Consider the following 25,860-nt stretch of genomic DNA (forward strand, 5'->3'; position numbering starts at 1 on the left):
GTCCTCATTTAAATCTATCAGCGTAACCCTCTATTCCCTTCTCCCTCATATGCGTGTCTAGCCTCCCCTTAAATGCATCAATACTATTCGCCTCAACCACTCCCTGTAGTAGCGAGTTCCACATTCTCACCACTCTCTGGGTAAAGAGGTTTCTCCTGAATTCCCCATTGGATTTCTTGGTGACTTATATTGATGGCCTCTAGTTTTTCTAAAATGCAAGTAAGGCTGCAGCTACTGCGGATCTCTATATGCCGCGAGATGGTGGTGGGCCTTCTTTTTGACCAACTGTTTTATTTACAACAGAGTGGCTAGCTGGGCTACTTCAGGCAGCATTAGGATTCACCACGTACTGTGGGACTGCGTCACGGATAGGCTGGTCTGGGTAGGCGTGGCAAGTTCACTTTCCTGAAGGGCAACAGCGAATCAATTTAACAACGATTTCACAACATGCCATTGTGGGATTGGAACTGGTTTAGCTGGCATAAAGCATACCTGTCCTATTTTCAACTGTACATTTGCATTCTTTCTAGGCATATAGCAATTATGTGCCCTCCTCAAGAAAACAGACAATGAACATGATGCCAGTGGCAGCCAAATGGATTAATCAAAGCAGTTCAATGTACTGAGGTGACAAGTTGATTCCTGTTCAAACACTGAAAGGGGACAGAATTTGAACAGAAAAAAAATTCTTGGATTTCTACGGCGCCTTTCACGACCTCAGAACGTCCCAAGGCGCTTTACAGCCAATGAAGCACTTTTTGAAGTGTAGTCACTGACATGAATCTGGTCATTCATGTGGAAATGACTTATGAAATAATACTGGGCGGCCTGCGGGTGGCGCTGTCCAGGGAGAGTATAAATACTCGGGCACGGGCCCAGCTTGCTCAGGACATTCTTTAACAGGAACTAGTGAAGGACACAACTAGCTCTCCATGTTGAAAAACAGTTGATTAAAGCTTTGTTTAATATTCAGACCAAGTGCCTAGTACAGGAAACTTTGGTTTATCCGGAAGTTAACTGTCCGGAATGCTCGATCCACCGGCAAAATTCAGGAGTCGGTTCAGTAAGTCTTTTTTCTTTTCGTTGCTTTTTTTTCACCAGTCAGGCTCTGCAAGGTCTAGCTAAAGCTGTTGCTTAACTACAGAGACGCTTGCAAGCTACGGCCGACTGTTTAGAAGCTGTTCAACAGGGTTTGTTGCTAGATACGGAGCTCAAAAGCTCCGTATGTTTTAACATTAGCGCTGGTTTGTCCGGCAGTTTTGATGCGACGGCAACAGCTCGGTCCCGTCGGTGCCGGATAGCACAAAGTTTCCTGTAGTTTTCTTACGTCAGAGAGTTTACTCCAAACACTTCCAAACTGCTGAAATGTGTATTCCAAATCCTGAAGGCGCCAGCTTCTAATATTGGAAAGTGAACAGCTGTCAAATGGAAGCTTTTATACCACTTTTGCAGCGGTCAACTATTCAGAGGAATGGAGAGTCATTGGCAGCCCGACCTACTTACTTGACGTGATCCCCGAGCACCGGGAACCTCGTGAAAAAGCTGGCAAAATGGTAAGTGCACGGTAAAATGGCGTTTACAAGAAACTCTCGTTTAAACGGCACCTAATTATCCGGAATTCTCTATTAACCAGCAAAATTCATACTCCGAAAACACCTCAATAACCGGAAATGTTGCCGAGTCCGAGTCTCCCGTGGTGGCTGAGTTAGTCAGTGTGGGTAGTTCTCCAAACTGCCACTACTCGGCTTCTTGGCACTGTCAGAAGTCCGAACACCTCAATAACAGGAGTCTGAGTCTTCGTTTGTTAAAAATAGCCTTGGTTGATAACCCTCTCCGTCATCCGGAATTTTTAATCAACCGGCACCATCCCGGTCCCGTCGGTGCCGGATACCAGAGAGTTTCCTGTACGTACCTTTTAACAAATATCTGAATTGGCTCGCCCGCCGCTTGGTGTCAGGTCTGTAAACAGATCCGACACTTGGGAAACTGACATGGAGGCGGGTTGACAGCGGGATCCTGACCAGCTGTAAATCTTTTCAATTTTGACAGCGGACCCGCCTCCGAACCCGCCCTCTGAGCGCCGGCAAAATTCTGGCCTAAGAGTTCCCGAGTGGGCTTGTTTTTTTTGGGGGGGGGGGGGGGGGGGGGGGAGGAAACCAGACACTAAATCGTGAAAATCCAAGCATTACTACTAAAGTGGAAGTTAGTGAGTTGACGTTAAACGTGGGCCTACAGAGTCTTGCCTCCTTTCAAAAGCAACCATGCCTAGTGACGGGAAGATCCTTTCAAAAGCAACCATGCCTAGTGACGGGAAGACACGCTAAGTTGGGTTAAAATCTAATGAAGTATTGAGGCAATAAATTATGTTCAGATAGCTGCAGCCAAACACTCCCTCCCCGCTTCCCCAGGCTATTCTCCAATATAAAGCAAGTTGAATGGGACTCCCCCGCGTCAACAGCCAAACGCAGTGCAAAATGAGCTCACAGTTGAAAATTGAGCAATGTACTGCGAATGCAACCATGCTCCGAGCAGGCTTAGCGTTCGCAGTTGCAAAACATAAAATACAGGACTAAAAATAACCAGTACAGCAAGCTTCAAGGCATTTTACATTTAGGTCAGTCACATGCTATTTGCTCGGCAGCCTGCACCCACTACCTGAAACTGCAGAAACATTAACATTGCATTATCTTACTGATATCCACTAACTGCTCATCCTGCTCAACTGCACACAATAGTGATGCTAATGGGGTTTTGCTTGGAGCCCCCGAGTTGCCAATAAACACGGATGCTTCCTGCAACATTTCCTGTTCCTTACATCCGCCTTCTTCAAATTCACTTTCCTGCCTGCACGCTAAAGTTTTTAAACAGAGCTTTCTGTGTTGAGACACGTCTTTATTAATTACATCTGAGAGAGACAGACGCACACAGGAACAGTTTAAACTCCCAAATGTGACCGTGGACACTATAACCTGACCAGGTAGCTTTCTGCAGTCCTTCAAAACACAGGATATTCTGCAGCAAAGGCAAAATATTCAAATCCAGGCAATGCATCAGTGACTCAGTTGTTGCTGCATTTCAACTGCTGCCTCAAGCATTTTAAATCTATTTTCCCGTTGTATTCTGTTTACATAAGAATTAGGAGCAGGAGTAGGCCATACGGCCCCTCGAGCCTGCTCCGCCATTCAATGAGATCATGGCTGATCATCGACCTCAAATCCACTTTCCCACCCGATCCCCATATCCCTCGATTCCCCTAGAGTGCAAAAATCTATCGATCGCAGCCTTGAATATACTCAAAGACTCAACATCCACAGCCCTCTGGAGCAGAGAATTCAAAAGATTCACAACCCTCTGACTGAAGAAATTTCTCCTCATCTCAGTCTTAAATGGCCGACCTGTTATCTAGAGTTCTGGACTCTCCAGCCAGGGGAAACAACCTCTCAGCATCTACCCTGTCAATCCCCCTCAGAATCTTGTATGTTTCAATGAGATCGCCTCTCATTCTTCTAAACTCAAGAGAGTAAAGGCCCAATCTACACAATCTCTCATCATAGGACAACCCTCTCATCCCAGGAATCAATCTAGTGAATCTTTGTTACACCATCTCTAAGGCAAGTATATCCTACGGCAAGCACGCTGCAGAAGTGCTGTCAATATGCAGGACTTTGAAGCTTGGATCACTCTCTCTCATCTGCGCCTTTGATGCCCTCATCTCCATTAAAACCTTCACTCTCTCCCAACCTGGTCGATCCACCTGGGATGGCCCCCACCTTCGCTCCCTTAAGTCCAAAAGCGCAGACTTGACCAGATCTGGCTCAACCACAACAAGCACTATTGGGCCTTGCTCTCTGCTGCCAAAACTGCTCACCACTCCAGGATCATCCTGGAATGCAGAGATAACCCCGACCACATTTCTCCGCCAGGTTCCACATGTACACCCAGCACTCCCTCACCACCACCACCTCTCTCGACGCCCCCCCCCCCCCCCCCCCGCCTCGGTGTTGCCAGTCTGTGGAAATACCAAAGCCATTGTCTTTGGCTCCCGCTACAAACACCGATTGCGACCCCTCCCTGGCCACTGTCGCAGGCTGAACCAGATTGCTTGCAACTTTGGCCTATTTGACCCGAGTTCAGATTTTGACAGCATATTCTCTCCATCACAAAGACTGCCTACTCCCACCTTCGTGACGCCACCCATCTCCACCCAGTCTCAGTTCATCTGCTGCTAAAACCCTCATATCCATGCTTCTGTTAGCTCCAGACCCGACTATTACAATGCTCCCCTGGTCACCTCCCATCTCCCACCCTCTGTAAATTTGAGCACGTCCAAAACTCTGCCGCCTGTATCTAAACCCGCACCAAGTCCCGTTCACCCATCACCAATGTTCCCTTAGAGCTGCAAGCTCTACGCAGCCGGCTCACCGGCTTTTAAATGGGACAAACCGTACATGCGTGGTATTTTGAATGGGCCGCGTAGCCCCCCGCAAAAATTCAAGGGAACATTGCTCATCACACCTGTGCTCACTGACCTGCACCGGCTCCCAGTCCACCAATGCCTTAAAATTTAAGCAGCACAGTTCAAGTGTGAATCCTTCCTAGCATCCCAAGGAATGCCTCCCTCCCGCATGGTGGTCCGTCATTCAGTTCCGTTTTTGACAAAATTGGAATAACCATTTTTCCAATTCAGCGGTTGCCCGGCTGTGGAACTGACTGAGGTCCCTGAACACAATATGAAATTGCAGTTCAGCATTGTGCTGAAGCTGCACCTCTGAATGTGCTCACCTTTAGGCTCGATGGTGCGAGTGTGACAGGAGGTGCTAGCGGAATAGCTTCAGTGCCATTTACGTTATTGGCATCATTATTGAGGGCAGGTTTCTTATTCTTTTCTGCTCAGAATGAAAGAAAAGCTGATCAGCAACAGAGAAAACAATATGACAGCACAGAATCACTGAGAATCACAGAATCTACAGTGCAGATAGAGGCCATTTCGGCCCATCGAGCCTGCACCGACACATATCCCACCCTATCCCCGTAACCCCACGTATTTAATCCCGTAACACTAAGGGTCAATTTATCATAGCCAAATCAACCTAACCTGCACATCTTTGGACTGTGGGAGGAAACTGGAGCACCTGGAGGAAACCCACGCAGACACAGGGAGAATGTGCAAACTCCACACAGACAGTCGCCCGAGGCCAGATTTGAACCCGGGTCCCTGGTGCTGTGAGGCAACAGTGCTAACCACTATGCCACCGTGCCCATTTCTAGAACAAGAAAACTGTTATCCAAACGTGAGGTTTGCTCCACGTATTGAAAGGTTATGATTAGAGAAATCCCATTCTATTTAGCATCCTCAATCTCTGATCAGCTATCATTTAGTTGAGCAAGACAGACAGAGAGACAGAGACAATCCTAGTTTACCAGTTTCACATTCCGAGTCCGACTCCGAGGCCTCTTCAGTCTCTGAACTCGAACTACTTGATTCCTCTTTCTTGCTTTCATCCAAAGGCAACGTCTCCAAGGTCTTGCGCTCCTTTGACAGATCCTGCACTGAAATCTTCTCTCTGCTGCTCATCCGGCACACCGAGCTCCTAGTACAACAAAAGTGGAATTAAGAAAAGGATCAAAACTACAAAAACCTTTCTTGCTAGTAATTCATGAATCGGGAGCCCTACCCTTCAAAAAAAAAATACACGTTTAAATGGTTCACTCGCAAACACAATCCTGTACTTGCACATCGCTACTTTGCTGTTCACTCGAAGGTAAAGCAATCAATTCAACGAGCTAGTGTTACACATTACAGGAAACTTTGTGTTATCCGGAGGCTAAATGTCCGGCAAGCTCGAGCCACCGGCAAAAATCAGGAGCTGTTTTGTTAGTTTTTTTTTTCTTCTCGTGGCTTTTTTTTCACCAGTCAGGCTCTGCAAAGTCTCTCTGAAGCTGTTGCTAAGCTACAGAGACGCTTCCAAGGTACGGGCCGACTGTTTAGAAGCTGTTGCTAAGCAAGTGTTTGTTGCCAGATACGGAGCTGAAAAGCTCCGTATGCTTCAACCTTAGCGCTAGTGTGTCCGGCAGTTTTGAGGGAACGGCAACTGCTCGGTCCCGTCGGTGGCAGATAGCACAAAGTTTCCTGTACTGGGATTGCTCCAGATACTTACATGCCAGCAGTAATGTTTTGAGCAGAAAGCCACTGGTTCATCGAGCGACTCTTCCAAACCTCCCATCAGTTTCCTTACTGTGATCCTGGAACTAATAGCCCTGGATCCCCTTTGCCAATAGCAATTCACCCAGTTCTTCTTTAAAACCCTGCCATGGTTTCCTGTTCCGCCACTCCTGCTGGTACAGTCCCCACCGCTTATAGCGGCCACGTTCATGCCGAATGCAATTTTCCCGTTATGCGCAATTGCTGGTGATAAAGTGGTAGCGCCATTACAGTAATCAACAACAATGTTGCACCATTGAATAAATGAAACAAGGCTGCATGCAATGCAACTAGCTTTATTTAAACTGCATCGGTGCTTGGTACGAACTGTAACCCTACACCGCTTAGTGGATTAGAAGGGCTTAAGTACACAAAAGGTAATTGAACATGAACAAGGTGTTAGTAAAATACTGCAGATGCTGGAAATCTGCAATAACAACAGAAAATGCTGGAAAAACTCAGCAGGCCAGGCAACATCCATGGAGAGAAATTAAGAGTCGACGTTTCGGGTTGAAACCCTTTTTCAAAACTGGAAAGGAAATGAAATAGATCGAAAGCAGGGCTGCGATAGAACAAAAGAAGTAAAGAGACATTAAGAGGTATTCAAAACCAGACGAGATGGTAACAGGACAGTGGAGGCAAAAGACGGCTGAGATTAGGTGGGAAGTGTACTGGCAGGATGAGAGACAGCTGCCATGTGGGAGAGAGAAAAAAAAGGAAAGGGGGGGGGGGAAAGGGAAAACCCAAAACAAAGGGGTGGGGAAAAAAAATAAGTAAAAATGTAATAGGGGGACAGCACCTCATCTTCCGATTAGGCACTTTGCAGCCTTCCAGACTCAATATCGAGTTCAACAATTTCAGATCATAACCTCGGCCCCTATTACAGTTTTACTTATATATTTTTTTCCACCCCTTTGTTTTGGGTTTTCCCTCCCCCCCCCTTTCCTTTTGTCTCTCTCTCCCACATGGCAGCTGTCTCCCATCCTGCCAGTACACTTCACACCTAATCTAGAGCCGTCTTTTGTCTCCACTGTCCTATCACCATCTCGTCTGGTTTTGAATACCTCTTAATGTCTCTTCACTTCTTTTGTTCTATCGCAGCCCTGCCTTCGATCTATTTCATTTCCTTTCCAGTTTTGAAAAAGGGTTTCGACCCGAAACGTCGACTCTAATTTCTCTCCGCGGATGTTGCCTGGCCTGCTGAGCTTTTCCAGCATTTTCTGTTGTTATTTATGAACAAGGTGTTAATTTTTTCTTGCATTTCCAGTGCCCCTAAACCAGGTGCAAGCGAGTGAGTAACCACAGCTGTTTCGGACCAAAGTAAAAGGGAGCACTGAAGACTCTGCAGCCGGCAACTTTGAAAATGACGTTAATGCAAACAGTAAAGATTAAACTGGCGAAAGGTCATCGACCTGAAACTTTAAAACAATAGCAAAATACTGCAGATGCTGGAAATCCGAAATAACAGAAAATGCTGGAAAAACTCAGCAGGCCCGGCAACATCCGTGGAGAGAAAAATAGAGTCAACGTTTTGGGTCAAACCCTTTGTCAAGATTGGAAAAGCACAGGAAATGAAATGGATTAAGAGGCCAGTATGGGGGCTGGGAGAGAACAAAAGAGAAGAGACATTAAGAGGTATTCAAAACCAGACGAGATGGTGATAGGACTAGTGGAGACAAAAGACGGCTCTAGATTAGGTGTGAAATGCGCTGGCAGAATGGGAGACAGCTGCCATGTGGGAGAGAGAAAAAAAGGGGGAAGGGCCAAAACAAAGGTGTGGATAAAAAATAAGTAAAAATGTAATAGGGGCCGAGGTTATGATCTGAAATTGCTGAATTCGATATTGAGTCCGGAAGGCTGTAAAGTGCCTAAGCGGAAGATGAGGTGCTGTTCCTCGAGCTTACACTGGGTTTCCGTGGAACAATGCAAGAGTCTGAGTACAGTGAGGTCTGAGTGGGAATGGAGCGGTGAATTAAAGTGACAGGCGACCGGAAGCTCGGGGTCCCCCTTACGGACTGAACGGAGGTGTTCCGCAAAGCGGTCACCCAATCTGCGTTTGGTCTCCCCAATGTAGAGGAGACCACATCGTGACCTGAAACTTTAACTCTGTTTCTCTCTCCACAGAAGCTGTCTGGCCTGCTGAGCTTTTTCAGTTTTTAGTTCAGATTTGAAGCATCCGCAGTATTTTGCTTTTATGTTGTGGTAAAGATTACTGCGTTTTGGCCGATATAAGCGACTGCCCATTTTAAACGCTGACGTTTTAAGTGGTGGGAACTGTAATCTGTTGCACAATTATAATCACCTTTTTAAATGATTAATGTTGCTTATATTTCCTATTTTCCATTGACCACAACCCTCAACTTTAAATCTGACCCCCTAATTCTCCAACCTTCCTGGATCCAAATTCTCCATACTAGGGAAAATCTAATCGACCTCCATCAAGCATATATAAGAACATAAGATATAGGAGCGGGAGTCGGCCGTACAGCCCCTCGAGTCCGCTCCGCCATTCAACAAGATCATGGCTGATCTTCGACCTCAACTCCACTTTTCCGCTCGATCCCCATATCCCTCGATTCCCCGCGAGTCCAAAAAGCTATCGATCTCAGTCTTGAATATACTCAACAATTCAGCATTCACAGCCCTCTGGGGTAGAGAATTCCAAAGATTCACAACCCTCTATGAGTGAAGAAATTCCTCCTCATCTCAGTCCTAAATGGCCGATCCCTTATCCTGAGACTATGCCCTCTAGTTCTAGACTCTCCACCCAGGGGGAAACAACCTCTCAGCATCTACCCTGTCAATCCCTCTCAGAATCTTATCTGTTTCAATGAGATCCCCTCTCATTCTTCTAAACTCCAGAGAGTATCGGCCCAATGTACTCAATCTCTCCTCATAGGACAACCCCCTCATCCCAAGCATCCCGCTTCATATTGATTCGGTATATGCAGCTTTCTCCACTCCAGTCCTGGAGGTGCCGGCTTTCGGTCGGGTAGCTCTCCAGGCTAAGGCCACCAGTACTCCACCCAGCAGTCCTTCCTGCATAAGCCTCTGGAGAAAATGTTGCCTTGGAGGGAATGACAGCAAACCCTGATCCTGTAACTCACACACACACACACTCCAGTAAAAAAAAGGTGGTGGGGAAATCACTGGTTCGTGCTCAGAAAGAAAGACTTGCATTTCTATAGCGCCTTTCACGGCCACCGGACGTTCCAAAGCGCTTTACAGCCAATGAAGTAACTTTTTGAAGTGGAGTCACTGTTGTAATGTGGGAAATGCAGCAGCCAATTTGCGCACAGCAAGCTCCCACAAACAGCAATGTGATAATGACCAGCTAATCTCAGGAGCAGGAACTGATGTTCCCTCTAAGCTGGGCGGCCGCGCAGTAATGGGAAAGGTCCCGCGCAGGCCGCTCACCAGCTTTTAAGAACATAAGAACTAGGAGCAGGAGTCAGCCATTTGGTCCTCTGAGCTTGCTCCGCCATTCAATAAGATCATAGCTGATCTTCGACCTCAACTCCACCTTCCCGCACTATCCTCATATCCCTTAATTCCCCCAAATTTATCGACCTCTGTCTTGAATATACTCAACGACTGAGCATCCATGGCTTTTCCATTGTGAATACCGTGTGACGTAAGAAAACTACTAGGCACTTGGTCTAAGCGTTAAACAAAGCTTTAATCAAATGTTTTACAACATGGAGGTCTAGTTGTGTCCTTCACTAGTTCCTGTTAAGAATGTCCTGCGCAAGCTGGGCCCGTGCCCGAGTATTTATACTCTCCCTGGACAGCGCCACCCGTAGGCCGCTCAGTATTATTTCATAAGTCTTTCTTTCAGGAATGGCTGATTCATGTCACCGCGCATGCGCAGAAATTTTAAGGAACCGCGCGTTAAAAGAAACAGACCGCGCAGAACAATGTGCAGCTTACAGGGAACATTGCCAGGAACCCCGGCTAATTTCAGAGTTGCACTGTAGGACTTCCACTGTCACCTGCCACCTCCTCCCCACGCCCACCGCCCCCCCCCCCAACCCCTCTGTGATCAACTAACCCAGCATAGACAGGGAAACAATCCTCTGACCTTTATGCATACTGCCATTACCATCTGAGTCACTAGAGGAATCAAGCAATGCAGCTGACCTGGAAGAACACCACCCACCTCCATTCACTGAGGTTGCATTGAGTTTGTTGTATTCATCCAGCTAATCGCAATGAATAAAAATAACAAAGACTGGTAAATGAGCATAATTCACAAGCGAGTCACCAGACCTCCCCCGCCAGCCTGTGGTGAATTTGCGAACTTGGGAGGATGAATTCCAATCTTCACAGGATGAACCTTGTTAGGGATAAAAACTGCCCCTTTCCCAGTGTTAATTTAAACTCTGAATTTCATTCACATTTTATTGATTTTGGATTATTTTAAAGTGGGTGATCTGCTGGGACAGTAAGGAGTGAGGAAGAATTTTTTTTTTCTAACCCTGTGAATCGCACACATTAAAACAGTGCAAAGATCCTTGAAAAGAGAAGGCTGAGGGACGACCAAATAGAGGTCTTCAAAATTCTGAAAGGTTTTGATAGAGTGGATACAGAGAGAGTGTTTCCACTTGTGGGGAAGAGCATAACTAGAGGCCATCAATATAAGATAGTCACCAAGAAATCCAATCGGGAATTCAGGAGAAACTTCTTTACCCAGAGAGTGGTGAGAATGTGGAACTTGCTACCACAGGGAGTGGTTGAGGCGAATAGTATCGATGCATTTAAGGGGAGGCTGGACAAGCATATGAGGGAGAAGGGAATAGAGGGTTATGCTGATAGTTAGATGAGGAAAGACGGGAGGATACCTGCCTTCATTAGCCGAGGCATAGAATATAAGAGCAGGGAGGTTATGATGGAGCTGTACAAAACGCTAGTTAGGCCACAGCTGGAATACAGTGTGCAGTTCTGGTCGCCATACTGTAGGAAGGATGTGATTGCATTGGAGAGGGTGCAGAGGAGATTCACCAGGATGTTACCTGGGCTGGAGCGCTTCAGCTATGAAGAGAGACTGGACAGGCTGGGGTTGTTTTCCTTAGAGCAGAGAAGGCTGAGGGGGGACCTGATTGAGGTGTACAAAATTATGAGGGGCATAGATAGGGTAGATAGAAAGGAACTTTTCCCCTTAGTAGAGGGGTCAATAACCAGGGGGCATAGTTTCAAGGTAAGGGGCAGGAGGTTTAGAGGGGATTTGAGGAAAAACTTTTTCACCCAGAGGGCGGTTGAAATCTAGAACTCACTGCCTGAAAGGGTGGTAGAGGCAGGAACCCTCAACATTCAAGAAGCATTTAGATGAGCACTTGAAACGCCATAGCATACAAGGCTATGGACCAAGTGCTGGAAAATGGGATTAGAATAGACAGGGCTTGATGGCCGGCGCGGACACGATGGGCCTCTTTCTGTGCTGTATAACTCGATGACTCTATGAGGCTCGAGTGGAGCATAAACGCCGGCACGGACTGGTTGGGCCGAATGATCTGTTTCTGTGTTGTATATCCGATGTAACCCTATGTAAAATAATGGGTGTTAGCAACCTGAACACTTCTGCCCCGCTAGTTTGTAATTACACGGTTAGACTGTATTTAGTGCAGAGATTCCTTACTTCCTGGGTTTGGCTGGCTGCTGCTGTTGCTGTATGGAGGTTTCGATGATGGCTCGTTTCATCTTTTCTTCTTTTTCGGTTCTCAGCTGTGTTAATCAGAAAAATACAGACCAACACTCAATTGCATGATAAATGATCCAAGTTCTCAATGCTGCTTTTTAATTGCTGTGTTTGTAGTTTTGGGTGTGCTTATCAAAAGTGAGACGCATGAACGCCGAGGAGACAGGTTCCCTGCTCTCTGCATCTCGCCCTCATTCTGTGGCCGAATTTCAAGCCGCCTCCTCCTCCCTCACCCTGCTGAAATCACCAATTCCTAGCCGAGCATTCTTGCATGGGCAGCCTCTGCTACCATGTCTTGTGCTAACCTAGACAGCCAGTGATTGGGGAGGCTATTTGTGGGGCATCATAGTTCAGGCCTGATCTTGTCTTTTGTCCCATGTCCAGACGCATGCACTTCCAGTGTAACTGGATAGCAATTAGGAGTGGGAGCTCGTGATGTTCTCCTCCACAAACCAGAGGCCTGCCACCCGCTAACTCAACCAAGTATGAGGGTCTTAGCAACGTGAAAACTTCTGCCCCGCTAGTTTGTAATTACACAGTTAGACTGTATTTAGTGCATCTCTAATGTAAACTTGTCACGCTGTAATTACACTCTCCTGCCAGTGGGGGCGCTGCATTCCATGTCTGTATGATTCAACTGCCTTAATCGGATGAGCCTAAAGTATGTACAGGTAGACTACCTTTTATCCGAACTTCCGAAAACCGAAACCCTCTAAAAACTGAAGGTTTTTTCGTTCAGCGTAAGTCGCGCGCACGACATGACCAGAGTGGCGCACGACCCCGACCCCCACCGGACCCCCCCCCGACCCCGACCCCCCCGCGGACCCACGCGGACCCAGACACCCGTCGACCCCCCCCCGCCGACCCCGACCCCCCCGCGGACCCACGCGGACCCAGACTCCCGTCGACCCCCCCCGCGGACCCCGACTCCCCCGCGGACCCCAGCCGACCCCGACTCCCGCCGACCCCGACCGACCCCCCCCGCGGACCCCCGCCGACCCCGACTCCCGCCGACCCCCCCGCGGACCCCCGCCGACCCCGACTCCCGCCGACCCCCCCCCCGCGGACCCCGACTCCCGCCGACCCCCCCGCGGACCCCGACTCCCGCGGACCCCCCCGCGGACCCCAACTCCCGCCGACCCCCCCGCGGACCCCGACTCCCACCGCCGACCCCCCCCCACGGACCCCGACTCCCGCCGACCCCCCCCGCGGACCCTGACTCCCGCCGACCCCCCCGCAGACCCCGACTCCCGCGGACCCCCCCGCGGACCCCGACTCCCACCGCCGACCCCCCCCACGGACCCCGACTCCCGCCGACCCCCCCCGCGGACCCCGACTCCCGCGGACCCCCCCGCGGACCCCCGCCGAATCCGACTCCCGCCGACCCCCACCGCCGACCCCCCCGCGGACCCACCCCCGACAAATGTCCCAGTCTTATAAAATACCTTCCGAAATTTTCCGAAAACCAAAACACGGCTGGTCCCGAGGTTTTCGGATAAAGGATAGTCTACCTGTACTGATATTTCATATAGCATTGGGCATGGGGAGTCAGGACCAAATGTAATATTCAGGTCAAGCGGGGTTACAGCCTGGGATATAATTGAGCCACGGCGCATAGACAGAATTGAGCCCCCATTTTAAAGTCATACATTCTATTATAAATTCCAGTGTCCACATTTATAATGGAAACTGTCAATGTAAAAGTGTCACACTGTAGTTACATCCTGATGAGAGTGGTGGCAGTGCAGCGCCTCCACTGGCAGGAGGGTGTAATTACAGTGTGACAAGTTTACACAGTTTACATTCGAGATGTGGACAGAGGAAATGTAAGCAGGTGTAAGATTTTTAATTTACCACTAGCTGATCTCCTGTGGCTTCACACACATCAACACAGAAAACATGGTCTCGCTTATCCATCTCTGGTGTCTTCCTATTATTTCTTCCTGTCTCTAGGCAGAAACGTCGGGCTGGATTTTACCAGCCCTGAGGAGGCGGGTCTAGAGACGGGACTGATGGGAAAATCTCAAACTGGGAGCAGGTCTCAAACCCGCTCCCAACCAATCTTCCCGGGAACCGGGTCCCCGATTTGCGCAGGATCCTGAATCCTAGAGGCGGGAAGAGGATTACAGCCACTTAACTGCCTGTTAACAGGCAGTTAAGAGGCTTTTTTCCAATTTTACCCCGCCAGGGTAAGTGAGGCGTGATGTGGGTGTACTGTAATTTTTGTGAATATTTGATAGCTGCAGAAGTGGTTTAAAGGATTCAATGGGACACTGGTGAGTATGAGAGGTAAGGAAAAGTTATGAAAGTAATTTTTAATGTGTTTAGATGTTTCTGCAGGTGACAAACTGTGAAGTGTTTGTGTAGGCTCATCTCATCAGGAGAAGTGACAGATGGCTTCTGCAATCTCAGCTGCAGCTGCCATCTGTTTTATCCTAAGGAGAGAGTAATTGGAGAGCCTGGAAGCAAGGGCTCACCTTTTGACAGTGATCATCAGTGTTTGACAGCACCTCAAATCATCTGTCAAACAAGTGTGGTGCATGTGCCTTTAAGAAAACCGGCAGATGAAGCGTCATCAACTGACGTCATCTGACACCGGCTTTCCCTTAAATTGGCCGGCAAGCCCGTAGGACGGGCTTAACAAGGTCAATCAAGGGAAAATAGCGTCAGCTCGTCAGACGTCGCTGGGGGCGGGACTGGAACCCGAAAACCAGCAGTCCCGCCTCGAACTTGGCCTTCCAGGTAAGATTCCGCCCATCAAGTCCAATCCCAGGCTTTTGAGAGGCGCTGCAGTAAACAATACTTCAGTGACGACATTAGAAGACAGAAAGGACAATCTAATGGATAAATTAAAAATTGTGTTAATATTTAATGTGTGATTTTTAAAATTTGGTTTAAACCCTAATTTTGGACATTAGAAATGTCAATTACTGAGGAGAAAAAAAAAATGCAGATCCCACAAATCAGTGAATGATTTGCAGGAAACTGGTGACCAGATTGTGCAGAGGGTGGCGAGTTTGCATAGACAAAAGCCATTATAAATGTGGACAGAGGAATTATTAATAATAAAAAGTGCTAAATGTGATAACAGGAAGTGTGCACAGATACAAGATATTTAATCAAATATAAATAGATAGGGAGTAAAATATATAAATTTAAACTGATCACTCACGTCATCCTGTTTCTTCTGCAGGTCCTCAAGTAATCCCAAAATATCCTCATCGGCAACATCAAATGGTGTTTGGCCCTACCAAGAAAAAGAAGATCCCTTTTGATGCTAATCGCGTTAACAAATTTGAGTTTTAATGCCACTGGTACAATCATCAGTCAGCCCGATAACTGAACATCGGCTCCGGCACCAATTCAGTTCTCACACGCAGTATCGTGAAAATGGTCAGATTAACCGCCGGCTTTGAATAAATTCTTCATTTCGCCCCTCCTGTTCTCAATGGCACCTCCACTGGACGCTGCGTTCAATCACACGAACCCTTCTGTATCCATTAACCTTCAGATGAGGGGATACGCCCAAGCCTTTCCATGAGGCATTTAGTTGCATACCCCCGCAACCCCAGAATTTCCAAGGTAGCTGGGAACCCCAATTTTGACTGTTTCTTTGGGGGGAGGGGGGGGGTTTTCCCGTCCATGTCCCCACCCATCCCCAACGGAAATAAAAATGGCAGAACCCTAGCAGAAGCTGCTTCTGCCCCATTTTCCAGACCCCACCTCCCACATGGGCCGAAGCATCTCAGTTCTGCTTAACAGGCAGATTTACATGCCATCCTTGCCATGGGGGGGTGGGGGGTGACATGAATCTTGTCATTCATGTGGAAATGACTTATGAAATAATACTGGACGGCCAGCTGGTGGCGCTGTCCAGAGAGAGTATAAATACTCGGGCATGGGCCCAGCTTGCTCAGGACATTCTTTAACAGGAGTGTATTTAGACTTCCAAAAGGCATTTGACAAGGTGCCACACAAAAGATTATTGCTTAAGATAAAAAATCACGGGATTGGGGGTAATATTCTGGCATGGATAGAGGATTGGCTATCTAACAGAAGGCAGAGAGTTGGGATAAATGGTTCATTCTCAGACTGGCAATCAGTAACTAGTGGTGTTCCGCAGGGGTCAGTGCTGGGTTCCCAACTCTTTACAATCTATATTAACGATTTGGAGGAGGGGACCGAGTGTAACATATCAAAGTTTGCAGATGATACTAAGATGGGAGGGAAAGTAGTGAGTGAGGAGGACATAAAAAACCTGCAAGGGGACATAGACAGGCTAAGTAAATGGGCAGAGATTTGGCAGATGGAATACAATACTGGAAAGTGTGAGGTTATGCACTTTGGCAGGAAAAATCGTAGAGCAAGAAACTGGAAAGTACAAAGGGATCTGTGGGTCCTGGTGCACGAAACTCAAAAGGTTAGTATGCAGGTGCAGCAAGTGATTAAGAAGGCCAATGGAATGTTGGCTTTCATTGCTAGGAGGATAGAATATAAAAATAGGGAGGTATTGCTTCAGTTGTACAAGTTATTGGTGAGACCGCACCTGGAATACTGCATACAGTTTTGGTGTCCATACTTAAGAAAAGACATACTTGCTCTCGAGTCAGTACAAAGAAGGTTCACTCGGTTAATCCCGGGGATGAGGGGATGGACATATGAGGAGAGGTTGAGTAGATTGGGACTCTACTCATTGGAGTTCAGAAGAATGAGAGGCGATCTTATTGAAACATAAGATTGTGAAGCGGTTGGATCGGGTGGATGCGGGGAGGATGTTCCCGATGATGGGTGAAACTAGAACTAGGGGGCATAGTCTTAGAATAAGGGGCTGCTCTTTCAAAACTGAGATGAGGAGGAACTACTTCACTCAGAGGGTGGTAGGTCCATGGAATATGCTGCCCCAAAAAGCTGTAGAAGCTACATCATTACATAAATTTAAAACAGAAATAGACAGCTTCCTAGAAGTAAAGGGAATTAAGGGTTACGGGGAGCGGGCAGGAATTTGGACATGACTCTAGGTTCGGATCGGTCATGGCCCTGTGGGTAGCGGAGCGGGCCCAGGGGCCGTGTAGCCTGATCCTGCTCCTATTTCATGTGTCTAATTCTGTTAGATTCAGGAGATAGTTCTGTGATAGTAGATTGGCGGTTAGGATCAGATCAGCCATGATCTTATTGAATGGCGGAGCAGGCTCGAGGGGCCGATTGGCCTACTCCTGCTCCTATTTCTTATGTTCTTAGGAACTAGTGAAGGACACAAGTAGTTCTCCATGTTGTAAAACAGTTGATTAAAGTTTTGTTTAACGCTGAGACCAAGTGCCTAGTAGTTTTTACGTCAGGGGGGGTCATGCAAATCATCTCCGAATCAGAAGACCGAAGATAGTAGTTTATCCTAGTTGCATCACCAATGCGGTCAGGTTAAACTCTGATGGTTTCTGGACGAGCTGGCAGAAGCAGTCCAAGGCCACAGGTTAACTCAGGTTCAGCGCTAAGAGGGTTAATATTAATCCACATCTCCTCCAGCTGGCCTGCAAGTTGACGAGATTGTGGGCCGTGCCCCTCAACAACTGGAGCCTTGACAAGAGATATCCTCTTAAAAAAAAAAACCAAGAAATGACTCCAAACGACCCACGAAGAAGATAAATTTATCTGCGAGCGCTTGGCTCCTAAAAAGATATTTAAGGAGACAAATTAAAAAAAAAAAAATACACACTGGAGCCACGTAAAGTCCTGGAGACAATGGCTATTGCCATTTGTAAGCACCAGATCACTACTGGTGACTGCAAGGTACTGGAAACTTTGTTATATCCGGCACCGACGGGACCGAGCTGTTGCCGATCTATCAAAACTGCCGGACATACAAAGTTAATGTTGAAGCATACGGAGGTTTTCATCTCCGTATCTGACAACAAACACTGTTGCTTAGCAACAGCTTGTAAACAGTCAGCCCGTACCTTGGAAGCGTCTCTGTAGCTTAGCAACAGCTTCAGAGAGACTTTCCAGAGCCCGACTGTTGAAAACAAAGCCACGAGAAGAAAAAAAACCTAACGAAACGGTTCCTGATTTCTGCCGGTAGATCGAGGTTTCTGGACATACAACCTCCGGATAAGCCAAAGTTTCCTGTAGCTAAATTGAACTCAATCACGTAGCAACCGTAGACGGAGATACCTCACCATAGGAATCTGCATGAAACTATTTTATTTATTTTGGCTTGATGTTCTAATTTGCTGACAGTAATAAATTACAGTTGAAAGAAACTGGAAAAAAAAATCCCAATTTTTATAAAATATATAAGCTTACCGAATTATTTAACGCTTCCATGTCACAGAAATGCTCCACAAGCAGCCTGCAGGAATCCTCCATTCCCCAGTGTGCAGCGGCATGCAACGGGGTCCAGCCATCTTTGTCTTGTGAAATGACACTGAACCCTGCCTGAAGGAGTAGCCTGCAATTCAATTACACTGGTCAATAGGGAAGGTAACCCCACAGTCAAGATAAGGCCACAGTCAAGATAAGTCACCACAGACGGGAAGCACTTACTCAGAGAACTCCTTCCAAACGCATGACTCAATACTCCCAGCAAGCAAAAACTGATGGAAGATACTCTTGCAGGAGCTCTTTAATCATAGAATCGTACAGTACAGAAGGAGGCCATTCGGCCCTTTGTGCTGCCTCGCTGAAAGAGCTAGGAATACGCCCCACGCCTCTGCTCTTTCAGTTTCTCCCTATCTACTCTATCAAAACCCTTCATAACTTTGAACACCGCCATTAAATCTCCCCTTGATGAACTCTGCTCTAAAGGAAAACAAACCGTTCTCCTTTAGAGCAGAGTATCCTCTCCAGATAACTATTTATAATTAAGGCTGCAGTTATCCCAGTTATTGGCCTCGCACGGGTATCTCTGTAGCGCAAGGTGCGGCCACACGACCAGAATTATGCTGACCAACTGCACCTCACACTGAGCTTGGTGATAACAAGGCTCTGCAATATTATATATATATATTTTCCTACGCCAGCAGAGTGGCAGCACAAGCGTCTGCTCTCTTCCAACATTACAAAATATGACAGAGTTCCCAGAGGACTCTCGTGGGCTTTCAAAGCGTGTAATCACACTGGGTTGGATTTACACAACACCTGTTGTGGATGCCAGGAACGATCTACTGCATCTGATAAGAACGCAAGAAATAGGAGCAGGAGTCGGCCATTTGGCCCCTCGAGCCTGCTCCGCCATTCAATAAGATCATGGCTCATCTTCTACCTCAACTCCACCTTCCAATACGATCCCCATATCCCTTAGTTCCCAAAAATCTATTGATCTAGGTCTTGAATATACTCAACGGCTGAGCATCCACAGCCCTCTGGGGTAGAGAATTCCAAAGATTCACCACCCTTTGAGTGAAGAAATGTCTCCTAATCTCAGTCCTAAATGGCCGACCCTTTATTCTGAGACTGTGACCCCTGGTTCTAGTCTCCCCAGCCAGGGGAAACATCCTCCCTGCATCTACCCTGTCAAGCCCTGTAAGAATTTTGTATGTTTCAATGAGATCACCTCTCATTCTTCTAAACTCTAGGGAATATAGGCCTAGTCTACTCGATCTCTCCTCATAGGACAATCCCCCCATCCCAGGAACCAGTCTGGTGAACCTTCGTTGCACTCCCTCTATGGCAAGAATATCCTTCCTTAGCTAAGGAGACCAAAGCTGTACACAATACTTCAGGTGTGGTCTCACCAGGGCCCTATATAATTGCAGTAAGATGTCTTTACTCTTATACTCAAATCCTCTTGTAAAAAAGGCCATTTGCTTCCCTAATCTTTACTAACCTGATCTTGCAGTTCTTGCTCTAGTGCATTCTTCAGTCCAACCTCTTGATCTGCGCTACTTCTCGCAAAACAATGTGGGTGTGCTGTGATACATTAAAGTGAAGACAACAATGCAACCACAACCCTAGCGCAACAGTGCAACTACAGCCCTGATAAAAATAAAATACATCTCACCCCAGAGGTAGAAAAAAACAAGCATTTATATAGCAGCCTCCATCTTCCAGACCACCCCAAACCAGTTCACATACACTGAATTACTTTGAAATGCAGTGACTTACGTCAGCTAATGTGACAGTCCTTTTGCCCACAGCAATGTCAAGAATGACCATGGGATCGTTAATGTTCATGTGAACAGGCAGATAGGGCCTTTTTAACATCTCATTCAAAGCAACACATCTCGGACAGTGCCCTATTCCTTCAGTAGTGCAATACTGTCAGCCGAGATTTTGTGCTCAAATCCTTAGAGTGGGACTTGAATCCACAACCTTCTGACTCAGAGGCGAGTGTGTTACCAAATGAGTCAAACGGACACCACGCCACAACTCGATCCTGTCCTTACCAGAGGTCCACACAAGGTCACTTTCCGCAAGGATGACCAGATAGCAATTAGGAACAGAGGCCGTAAGCGACTCCTCCTCCCACCACCCCGCCTCCTTAGCAAAAAGGCTCGGAGACCAAAGTTAGTGCCTCTACTACCACCGTATTCAAAATCAGCTAACGATGCACAGACCACAAATCAAACCTTAGTACCCTCTGACATGAATCTTGTCATTCATGTGAAAATGACTTATGTAATAATACTGAGCGGCCTGCTGGTGGTTAGCACTATTGCCTCACAGCGCCAGGGACCCGGGTTCAAATCCGGCCTCGGGCGACTGTCTGTGTGGAGTTTGCACATTCTCCCCGTGTTTGTGTGGGTTTCCTCCGGGTGCTCCGGTTTCCTCCCACGGTCCAAAGATGTGCGGGTTAGGTTGATTGGCCATGATAAAAATTGACCCTTAGTGTTAGGGGGGATTAAATATGTGGGGTTACGGGGTTAGGGCTTGGGTGGGATGGCTGTCGGTGTAGGGACCAGGTGCTAGGGTTTGGATGATCAGCCATGATCTCGTTGAATGGCGGAGCAGGCTCGAAGGGCCGAATGGCCTACTCCTGCTCCTATCTTCTATGTTTCTATGTCTATGTTTCCAGGGAGAGTATAAATACTCGGGCATGGGCCCAGCTTGCTCAGGACATTCTTTAACAGGAACTAGTGAAGGACACAACTAGATCGCCATGTTGAAAAACAGCTGATTAAAGCCTTGTTTAATACTCAGACCGAGTGCCTAGTAGTTTTCTTACATCACCCTCTATTGGAGCACATCCTTGAGATAGGGGTAAGAGGGAATTATACTTGCCTCATCACCTCGATGTAGCCTTTGGCTGCAGCTACATGGAGAGCATTGGCGCCAGATTTCGGGTGAGAGGCCTCTTCGATCTTCCCACTGTTTAGCCACTGCCGGGCATGTTGCAGCATCAAATCCTCTTCCTCGCGCCTTGCGGACTCCACGTCAATCCCTACAGAAACAAGGACAGGAGCTTTCTAACGCTGCAACCACAGACAGGACATCAAAGGTTTAATATACAACAACGCAGCGACACCCCAAAACTCACAAAGTGATGCGCAAGAACTGCGACAAGCACTTTCATTAAACCCATACACCACATTACGAAGTCGCTCTAATTAAAAAATCACAACACAGCCCCAAGTTGTGCAAGATAGCAAAATACTGCGGATGCTGGAAATCCGAAATAACAACAGAAAATGCTGGAAAAACTCAGCAGGCCCGGCAACATCCGTGGAGAGAGAAACAGAGTCGACGTTTCAGGTCGAAACCCTTCGTCAGGACTGAAAAAGCACAGGAAATGAGACAGATAAAAGGCCAGTTTGGGGGCTGGGAAATGGGGATGAGAGAACGAGAGAGAAGTGAAGAGACATTAAGAGGTATTCAAAACCAGACGAGATGGTGATAGGACTAGTGGAGACAAAAGACGGCTCTAGATTAGGTGTGAAATGCGCTGGCAGAATGAGAGACAGCTGCCATGTGGGAGAGAGAAAAAGGGGGAAGGGCCAAAACAAAGGTGTGGATAAAAAATATATATGTAAAAATGTGCAGTAATAGGGGCCGAGATTATGATCTGAAATTGTTGAACTCGATATTGAGTCCGGAAGGCTGTAAAGTGCCTAATCGGAAGATGAGGTGCTGTTCCTCGAGTTTACGCTGGGTTTCTGTGCAACAATGTAAGAGGTCGAGGAAACCCAGCGTAAGCTCGAGGAACAGCACCTCATCTTCCGATTAGGCACTTTACAGCCTTCCGGACTCAATATCGAGTTCAACAATTTCAGATCATAACCTCGGCCCCTATTACATTTTTATATATATTTTTTATCCACACCTTTGTTTTGGCCTTTCCCCCTTTTTTTCTCTCTCCCACATGGCAGCTGTCTCCCATTCTGCCAGCGCATTTCACACCTAATCTAGAGCCGTCTTTTGTCTCCACTAGTCCTATCACCATCTCGTCTGGTTTTGAATACCTCTTAATGTCTCTTCACTTCTCTTTTGTTCTTTCATCCCCATTTCCCAGCCCCCAAACTGGCCTTTTAATCTGTTTCATTTCCTGCTTTTTTCTCAGTTCTGACGAAGGGTTTCGGCCTGAAACGTTGACTCGATTTCTCTCTCCACGGATGTTGCCTGGCCTGCTGAGTTTTTCCAGCATTTTCTGTTGTTATTTCCCAAGCTGTGTAAACAAGTCTCATTTTAAAATCGAGGCGCTGCCAGCTCAGGAGCCAATGTAGGTCAGCGAACACGATAGACATCGTATATGAACATGTGCTGATAACACAAGGAGCAATTCCAGGAGTTGTGACCACACCTCTCAATTGTCCCATTTTCATAGGATCATCGAATGGTTACAGCACAGAAGGAGGTCATTCGGCCCGTCGAGCCCGTGCCGGCTCTCTGCGAGAGCACTTCAGCTAGTCCCATTCCCCTGCCCTTTCCCCGTAGCCCTGTAATTTTTTTTTCCTTCAGGTACTTTTGAAAGCCACAATTGAATCTGCCTTCGCCACCCACTCAGGCAGTGAATGCCAGGTCCTAACCACTCGCTGCGTAAAAAAGTTTTTCCTCATGTCACCTTTAGCTCTTCTGCCAAGCACCTTAAATCTGTGTCCTCTGGTTCTCAACCCTTCCGCCAATGGGAACAGTTTCTCTCTCTCTACTCTGTCTAGACCCCTCATGATTTTAAATGTATTCCAACATGAAACGGCACCACCAGGAAAAGCAGCAGGGCCCAGCTAGATTCCCAAGCCAACAAGGTGGGCAGCGGTCACTGTTCTGGGAGAAACACAAGCTCAGCCTAAGCGCTGAATGTCACTATTTCAACGTGTTCCAAGTTATGAAGGATGGTTACGTGAATGAGGATTTACTACAGATCGCAGCTCTTGCATATGTGCCAAAAAAAAGTTGCTAGCTGAATAGGAAAGAGAGACTTGCATTTCTGTAGCGCCTTTCACGACCTCAGGACGTCCCAAAGCGCTTTGCAGCCAATGAAGTACTTTTGAAGTCAAAGAATCATATAGCACAGAAGGAGGCTATCCAATTAGTCCCATTCCCCTGCTCTTTTCCCACAGCCCTGCAAATTTTTCACTTTCAAATATAGATCTATATACCAAGTGTTGTAATGTGGGAAACACGGCAGCCAATTTGCACACAGCCAAGCTCCCACAAACAGCAATGTGATAATTACCAGATAACCTGTTTAACTGATGTTGATTGAGGGATTAAATATTGGCAAGGACACCGGGGAGAACTCCCCTGCTCTTCTTCAAAATAGTGCCGTGGGATCTTTTATGTCCACCTGAGAGAGCAGACGGGGGTTTCGGTTCAATGCCTCATCCGAAAGACGACATACCTCCGCGACCGCGCAGCGCTCCCTCAGCACCACGCTGTGCTCAAGTCCCTGGAGTGGGGACTTGAACCCACAACCTTCTGACTCAGAGGTGAGAGCGCTGACCCACGAACTGTATTAGTAATTTACACAATGTTGTACCACCCATCGTTGCCAGACCCTTGAACATACCCTTCTTGGTAATCTGATCCTGCAGCAGAGTCTCCATGTAGTCCTCCTCTGCGAGGTCAATTGGCAACTGCCCATCACTGTTCACAGCAGCAATGTTGGCACCGTGGTTGATTAAACACCTGCAACGCATTAAAAAAATAAAATAAAACATGTACGGTGTTTCAGGTTGAAAAAAAAAAATCACTATTGAGAAACACAGATGATGGGGGAGGTGCAGGACATCATCAGGGTTTAAAACAGGAGAGAAGCCAAGGTAAATAAGGAAGTAATGATTAAGCAATGCCAAGCTTACAATTTAAAACTTGTAGAGATTGCATGTGGAAAACAAAACTGGACGAGGCAAGGAGTTGCTCAAGTTTGCATCGAATGTACAGCACAGAAACAGACCATTCGGCCCGACTGCTCCGTGCCGGTGTTTATGCTCCACACGAGCCTCCTCCCACCCCTCTTCATCTCACCCCATCAGCAGATCCTTCCATTCCTTCCTTTCTTGTGTGTTCAGCTAATTTTGAGGTCCTGAGAACATCTTAAGAGTAGGAGATCGTACCAAACCTCATTTTTAAACGCAGTGACGATGCACGGAGATGGAATACAGTTTATTAATAAATAAATCCAGTTGCCCTATAGTGTAAGATTCACGGAGACTGAAGTTAGGAAACACTTCTCCACGCAAAGAAGTTTTGGAACTCCCTTCCACAAATGGTGGTTGATGCTCGATCAACTGTTCATTTTAAATATGGGTTTCTGCACGTTAGGTACCCAGCAGACAGAGGGGGGGGGGAAATATCTACTCCATATCGTCCATCCCCAGAATTTCAGGTATTCCTAATGATCGTATCAGCACTGCAACAAACATTTAAAACCAGAAATGCATACAAAGGCAGGAAAGGACAGAAGAAGTCTACAAGCACAAAAATTAAAAATTAACCGTCCTTGATGTCTTAACCAACTCAGGTGGTCAGTGCACCCCAGGTACGAACACAAATCCCTGATATACCACAATAAACACCAACATTAATCGTTTTTAGACATTACAGGAAACTATCTTTTAACCGGCACCTAAATAACTGGAAATTTCTCTTAACCGGCAAAATTCAGGAGTAGGTTCAGGTAACTTTTTTACTTTATATTAGTGGCCGTGTAACCGGGGTTCCTGCACCTGTTGCCGTGCAACAGGGACTCCTGGATCTGTGGCCGTGTAACCGGGACTCCCGGATCTGTGGCCGTGTAACCAGGACTCCTGCACAAGTGCCGTGTAACTGGGGCTCCTGCACCGGTGGCCGTGTACGGGGCACTCGTACCTTGGTAAGTATACCTCTCTGTAATCCGGACTTTTTGATCAACTGGCATCACGCCGGTCCCATCGGTGCCGACCGAATAAAAAAGAGTTTCCTGTATATGGTTTTGACAATTTTAAAATATTTTTATTGTATTCAATAAGATCGCTACTCTTATACATATATTGCTGTCAACACACTATTGGTCCCCAACGTGTCAATACGCTAAGGTTGTGTCCTAACCAACTCACCACCTCAACAAACTGCTCCCGGCACCATTACCACCTCCAATGAGACACATCTACCCACCAATGTTTCACCAGAGTGGTTCAAACTTCTCTTTCCAACCAGGACCCTAGTTTGGAAGGACCAAAATCTAGGATTGTACTGCTGGGTATTTTGTTACAGTTCTAATAGGACACAGTGCAAAACCTTGACTTACCCACCACTACCCATTAATAAACTGAAAGTCTTACGGCCGGCTGCACTTCTTAGGAATTTATGATGGAATAAATTGACATGTCCACATTTATCATGGAAAATTCCCATTTAAACTGGTGATGTAACTGTATCCCCCCCCACACACACAACCCCCAAAACCAGTGCAGATGCTGCAGCGCCACCACAGGACAGAGGGTGTAATTACAGCGTGACGCGTTTACATTTGACTTTCCTTTATAGATGTGAACACCAGAAATCATTATGGAAATATAAAAATAAGGGCAGAATGTATGACTAAAATGGAAACTGA

The 25,860-nt window shown here is 47.0% G+C and overlaps 1 protein-coding gene across 1 annotated transcript in view; it reads right to left on the bottom strand.

Moving 5' to 3' along the window:
* LOC147099542 (protein phosphatase 1 regulatory subunit 12C-like) overlaps window positions 1-25,860 on the bottom strand; it is a 94,173-nt gene that overhangs the window by 53,553 nt on the left and 14,760 nt on the right. The window contains exons 3-9 of the mRNA XM_085969779.1: window positions 23,833-23,951; window positions 21,111-21,270; window positions 18,195-18,339; window positions 15,070-15,144; window positions 11,838-11,923; window positions 5,422-5,591; window positions 4,783-4,886 (exon numbers count right to left, since the gene is read on the bottom strand). Of these exons, the coding sequence (XP_085825905.1) occupies window positions 4,783-4,886; window positions 5,422-5,591; window positions 11,838-11,923; window positions 15,070-15,144; window positions 18,195-18,339; window positions 21,111-21,270; window positions 23,833-23,951 (859 nt within the window). The remainder of the gene's footprint in view (window positions 1-4,782; window positions 4,887-5,421; window positions 5,592-11,837; window positions 11,924-15,069; window positions 15,145-18,194; window positions 18,340-21,110; window positions 21,271-23,832; window positions 23,952-25,860) is intronic.

This window comes from Somniosus microcephalus, chromosome 28 (assembly GCF_052327205.1).
Source record: "Somniosus microcephalus isolate GS21.2 chromosome 28, FLI_Smic_1.0, whole genome shotgun sequence".
Lineage (NCBI taxonomy): Eukaryota > Metazoa > Chordata > Chondrichthyes > Squaliformes > Somniosidae > Somniosus > Somniosus microcephalus.